Source organism: Babylonia areolata, chromosome 26 (genome assembly GCF_041734735.1).
Source record: "Babylonia areolata isolate BAREFJ2019XMU chromosome 26, ASM4173473v1, whole genome shotgun sequence".
Lineage (NCBI taxonomy): Eukaryota > Metazoa > Mollusca > Gastropoda > Neogastropoda > Buccinidae > Babylonia > Babylonia areolata.
The window spans coordinates 11,119,905-11,126,479 of record NC_134901.1 but is presented as its reverse complement, the minus strand read 5'-3'; the positions used below and the strand labels follow the sequence as shown (position 1 = coordinate 11,126,479).

At 43.0% G+C, this 6,575-nt stretch overlaps 1 protein-coding gene across 2 annotated transcripts in view; it reads right to left on the bottom strand.

The window, feature by feature from the left end:
• Window positions 1–243: 243 nt before the first annotated feature.
• The window catches only part of LOC143300413 (GTP-binding protein RAD-like), an 86,077-nt gene continuing 79,745 nt past the window's right edge, over window positions 244–6,575 (bottom strand). For both annotated transcript variants that reach the window (XM_076614057.1, XM_076614056.1), the window contains 2 exons: window positions 1,349–1,541; window positions 244–820 (listed from right to left, as the gene is read on the bottom strand). In XM_076614057.1, the coding sequence (XP_076470172.1) occupies window positions 537–820; window positions 1,349–1,541 (477 nt within the window). In that variant the 3' untranslated portion in view covers window positions 244–536. The remainder of the gene's footprint in view (window positions 821–1,348; window positions 1,542–6,575) is intronic.

Genomic DNA, 6,575 nt, shown 5'->3' with positions numbered 1-6,575 from the left:
TGCTTAACACCCGCATCATTTTAAACTCAAACCTCAGATCGTGTAGTCATTGGTCAAAGGTCTACAACTCGTGAAAGACTTTTGTGTCTTTCAACAGTTATTTCCCATGGACAAGGGCTTTGCTTTTGATCTCTCTCTCTCTCTCTCTCTCTCTCACGCATTCACACACACACACACACATACACGCGCGCGCGCACACACACACACACGAACACACACAAACTGAATCCATCACCACGTGACAACTCCAGCAGGGTTTTATTATTAATCATTCATTTCCCAAACATGTTATTTTCAAGAACAACAGTAAAGTTATAATAATAATGATAACGATAATATTAATACAAAAGCAACAATATTAATAATGATAATAATGAAAAAAATGGCGATAATAAAGATAATAATCATTCATTTCCCTCACAAATTATTTATAAAAAAACAACAATAGTACAAAAAAGTGTACAAAGGAACACGGGAACACTGACACACGCAAAGTGGCACGTCCACACGAACACCCCCCCTTCCAAAAAAAGTCTTCATTTCACGAACAGAATCTCATCCGTCGACTTCTTTTTCGATTTCGAAGCCGACCCGTGGCCGAAGAGTTTTTGGAAGAAAGAAAGGGCGGCTCGGGCCGGGGATTTGGACCTGGCGCGGGCTCCATCTCGCTTCCCCGGGTCCAGTAAAGCTGGATTGGGGGAGTGGATTTCTTGTCGAATCTGCGACAGAATGCCGACCAGCAGTTCGTCGACGTGATGATTGAGAGCGGCGGAGGTCTCAGTGTAGCGACAGTCGTACTTCGTGGCCAGTTTGGTGGCGTCTGGTGGACAGAGAGACACAGAGAGAGAGAGAACTCAGAAAAGTTGAATATACTACATGTCGGCTTTGAACCACGAGTTTCAGTTTCACTTTCTCACAGAGAGAACTCAGAACTCAGATAATGTTAAATGTTTTCGTCGGCTTTGAGGCACAAGTTTCAGTTTTTTTTTCATTTTTTTTTTTTTCAAGGTGTCACGTTGTGCATTCGGAAAGGGGGGTGGGGGGATAGTACATAACAAGGTACGAACATAAATCGAAAATCATACACAAACACAGAAACAGTAGAAATTAGGATACATACAAGTACATATCAATATAAAAAAACTTGTGCATACGCACACATGCACGCACTGCACTCATACACACATGCACACGCAAACACATACACACGCACACGCACACACACACACACAACACACACACACACAGAGAACTACAGCTCCCTCCTCTGCCTTTCTGATGGCCATGGTCGCCGGAGAAACTGAATTATCACAGAATTACGCTCATCCACCCGCAGTACCGTACTTACCCCGTTTGGTGACCCTCCTGAGGCGGGCCAGGTCGATCTTGTTGGCCACGAGGATGACCGTACGACTGGTGCCTGACTCCACTCGCAGGCGGCGGACAGTCTTGACTGCCTCGTTGTAGGACTCGGAGTCCGTCACGGAGAAGACCACCACGAAGGCGTCAATGGCGATGCCTTCCTTGTCCACGTCTGGGTGCTGCAATGATGGTGATCATTATGGTGATTGTCATGATCGTGATGGTGATGATGATGGTGATTATGATGCTGATTATGATGGTAATAATAATAGTGATAATAATGATGATGATAACAGAGGCGTCTATGGCGTTCCCCTCCTGTTCCACGTCTGGGTGCTGGAATAATGGTGACAATGATGGTGATGATGATGGTAATGATGGTGATGATGATGGTAATGATGGTGATGATAATGGTAATGATGGTGATGATGATGGTAATGATGGTGATGATAATGGTATGATGATGGTGATGATGATGGTAATGATGGTGATGATGATGGTAATGATGGTGATGATAATGGTGATAACAATGGTGGTGGTGATGACGATGGTGATGGTGATGATGGTGATGATGATGATGATGATGGTAATGATGGTGGTGGTGGTGGTGGTGGTGATGATGACGATGATAATGATGGTGATGATGGTAATGATGGTGGTGGTGGTGGTGATGATGATGATAACGATGGTGATAACGATGATGGTGATAATGATGGTAATAATGGTGATAATAATGGTAATGATGGTGATGATGATGGTGATGATAATGGTGATAACAATGGTGGTGATGATGATGATGATGATAATGATGGTGATGATGATGATGGTAATGATGGTGATGATGATGACGATGATAATGATGGTGATGGTGATGATGGTAATGGTGGTGGTGGTGGTGATGATGATGATAACGATGGTGATAACGATGACGGTGATAATGATGATGATGGTGATGATGATGGTAATGATGGTGATGATGATGGCAATAATGGTGATGATGATGATGATGGTAATGATGGTGATGATAATGGTAATGATGGTGATGATGATGATAATGGTGATAACAATGGTGGTGATGATGATGATGATGATAATGATGGTGATGATGATGATGATAATGATGGTGATGATGATGGTAATGATGGTGTTGATGATGATGATGATGATGATGATGATAACGGATGCACTAATGGCGATCCACTCCTTGTACGCATCTGGGTGCTGTGCCCGGGAATAGAATCATTATGATAATGGTGATGATAATGATGGTATTTGGGATGATGATAATTGTAGTGATGATGATGATAATCACAATGACGATGGCTGTCACGATGACGATAATCAATGAAGAAGAAGAAGAAGAAGAAGAAGAAGAAGGAGGAGGAGGAGGAGGAGGAGGAGGAATAATAATAATAATAATAATAATTGTGCAGAGTGCCTTCTCCAGGCAGGGAGTTCAAAACACCCAGGGCAGTCTCAACATTCGCCGTACACCCACTTTCATTAAAATCTTCATAACTCAGCCTGTTTTCCTTCGGGTAATGACTGGAAATCTGACGACTTTATACGTTTATACTATTTACACGGAAGTGAAGAACAGAATCAAACAAAGTATTGGACCCTACGAAGACCTTCTGTCCATAGTGAAGAAACGCAAACTTAGGTGGTATGGACACATCTCCCGATCATCTGGTCTTGCCAAAACGTTCCTGCAAGGCACCGTACCAGGAGGCAGAAGGAGAGGACGGCAGAAGAAGAGATGGGAAGACAACATCCAGGGGTGGACAGGCTTGACGCTCGGTGACGCCCTGAGGAAATCAGAAAACCGTGAAGAGTGGAGAGGGGTGGTGGTCAGGTCAGCAGCGGTGCCCCAACGGTCTGAACCCAGACTACGGGAGAGGTGAAGAAGGGTGACTATTTGCAAATACTCACCAAGTATGGTGTTGTTTTGTATGTAAAAAGAGTGTAAACAAACAATGAAATCATTGCATAATCATACGATGTTGAAAGTTCACTCCCAAAATTATTCTATTTATTTGTCCATATCCACCACGTTTCACTCATAAATAAATAAATATAATAAATAAATCATTTAATAATAATAATAATAATAATAATAATAATAATAATAAATGAAGAAACTCCAAACATCCCCACTCATTCCGGATCCAGCACCTAATGTCGTCATTACATGCTGGAATCAGTCCTCGGACCCGGGATTCTCATAAGATCTTATGGAGGTCCAAACAGAGAAGTACATCTGATGACGTAAATAGATTAGGCGTCATTGACTACGATCGATAAAAAGACGTCATACGCGGATGGATTTGCCAGGGAGTGAGTGGTGGTTTGTGCTGAATATGCTTGATGTGCTAGGGTTTTCTTATCACCTCCCCGACACTCCCCATACTTCACCACCAAAGTAGCTCACACACACATACACAGAATAATAATAATAATAATAATAATAATGATAATAATAAAACAACAACTCAATCTTGTGACACTGACAAGGGAAATGATTTGAAAAAAAAAAAAAAAGATCAGGGAACGAGCTACTGTTCTTGTCTTTTGAATGTGAAAAACTATTGAAACGTCTTGTCCATACAAATGAAACAAAGTATCCAGTTTTATTAACACAAAATAAATTGGTCAATCTGGTAAAAGTTGTTTTTTCGCAAAGTTACGTGCTTCACTATTGTGGACAAAATTCAATATCTTAGAATTTGAAACTTTTTAACTGAAGCATATAATTAACAGAATTGAAATATACAGGGTTAGAATTTTTTAGTTAGCTTGCTTCGCTGCAAATATCGTTCGACAGTTGAGTCCATGCAAGTGCTCAATTTTGAAAGCTTGTGGTGGGAATCGGCGTTAATGGCCACCCAAAATTTTGTGGTGATCCCATGCACTGATTGCTGCTGCTCGCAATAAGCTTAAACGATTATCAAAAATCAACCAGCCAAACAGAAAATATACCCAAATTTGTTTATTCCTCGCATAGTTGTGGTATAGGCGTGAACTTTCAGCATCAAACCTGTGTGTCACGCCAACACTTTATCTTTCAACCACAGTTTTGACTCAAAAGGAACGCATCTAGATCTCTGGTGGCGGCGTTTGTGCTTGGCGTCTCGGATAAGAAGATGAACCGAAGTTATGTCAGTGTATAGCACGTACTTCGCACACGTTAAAGAACCCATGGCAGCAAGAGATATTTCCCCCCAACAAAGGTCGCTGGACAAAAATCCATTCCAATACAGGTCAAACATCCGCATGCCAACAGAAAAGAGAGTCAGAAAGAAGACACAAGGCGATGCTGGAATTTGGCGACGCAGTTTTCCACATGAGTGTGGATGGACGAAGTTCTACAGAAAACGATTGATAATGACCTAGATGTTTTTGGTGTCCACTCCGGTCTCTTCCGATCTATCCCAACCCAACTCAAAGTGATGCTGCACAGTTCTTCTTCTTCTTCTTTTTCTTCTTCTTCTGCATTCACTCGTATGCACACGAGTGGGCTTTTACGTGTATGACCGTTTTTACCCCGCCATGTAGGCAGCCATACTCCGTTTTCGGGGGTGTGCATGCTGGGTATGTTCTTGTTTCCATAACCCACCGAACGCTGACATGGATTAACGTGCGTATTTGATCTTCTGCTTGCATATACACACGAAGGGGGTTCAGGCACTAGCAGGTCTGCACATATGTTGACGTGGGAGATCGTAAAAAATCTCCACCCTTTAACCACCAGGCGCCGTCACCGTGATTCGAACCCGGGACCCTCAGATTGACAGTCCAACGCTTAAACTACTCGGCTATTGCGCCTGTCGCTGCACAGTACAAAACGACACCAAACAACACAATACGATGATATACATCATCATAATACTATATACATCACAACACAGCACACTGCATTTCAGTACAATACGATTTAGTACGACATGATAAGAAGCAATACAACATAATACGTCACAAACAACACAATTCAATATAATCGTCAATAGTTCTCGAGACCCGCACTTTCAAAATCGTTCACGACATATTCCAATGACGTTTTGCGCATTCTTTAAAAAAAAGAAAAACAACAACAACAAAACAACAAAAAACAACAACAAACAAAAAAACAACCAAACTATGCGGGAAAGCTAGCTTATCTATTTACTTCTGCAAAAGCATTAACGTTGATGGGACAGCAGCAAAAACCAGGTCACCGTGGTTTATCGCTCAATGTGCAGCCGCTATCAGATTAAAAGACAGACCCCCCGCCCCCCCCCCCCCCCCCCCCCCCCCCCCCCCCCCTCCAACTCCCCCTCCCCTCTGTGAGGAAAACCCCAAGTGGGAAAGTATGTCTTCCATGCAGCCGCCAGAGAGAGAGAGAGAATGAATGAATGAATGAATGAATGAATCTTTATTTTCCAACGGTGAAGATATTAGCACTTTGGGCGACTTACACATCTGCCGTTGTTCTAAGAGACACACAAACATGTACGCATATAAATGTAGTTATACTGAATACTTAATACATGCATAATGTACGAATATAACACAGCGTCGAGAGAGAGAGAGAGAGAGAGAGAGAGAGAGAGAGAGAGTGTGTGTGTGTGTGTGTTTCGTTTCCTTAGCCTCAGACGTAGCATGCTGAAAACTGAAACTGTAGCACGCGCGGACACAGACACACACACACGAGCAAACTCACGCACGCACGCACACACACTCGCGTGCGCGCACATGCAAGCACACTCGCAAACACACACAGACACACACACAACATACACACACCGGTACACACACATACACATACACCGATACACACACACACAACACACACACACACACATACACACACACACACACAACACCCCCCCACCCCCCCACACGGAGACATATATATATATATATATATATATTTACAAAGATAGAGACAGAGAGAGAGACAGAGGTTGCGAGGGGTAGACAGGGATACAGACAGGCAGAAAAAGAAAAGCAACAATCTCCAGCACACAGACAGCACGAGACGTGGATGTGGTGTGGACAACAATCTCCAACACACAGACAGCACGAGACGTGGATGTGGTGTGGACAACAATCTCCAGCACACAGACAACACGAGACGTGGATGTGGTGTGGACAACAATCTCCAACACACAGACAACACGAGACGTGGGTGTGTGGACAACAATCTCCAACACACAGACAGCACGAGACGTGGA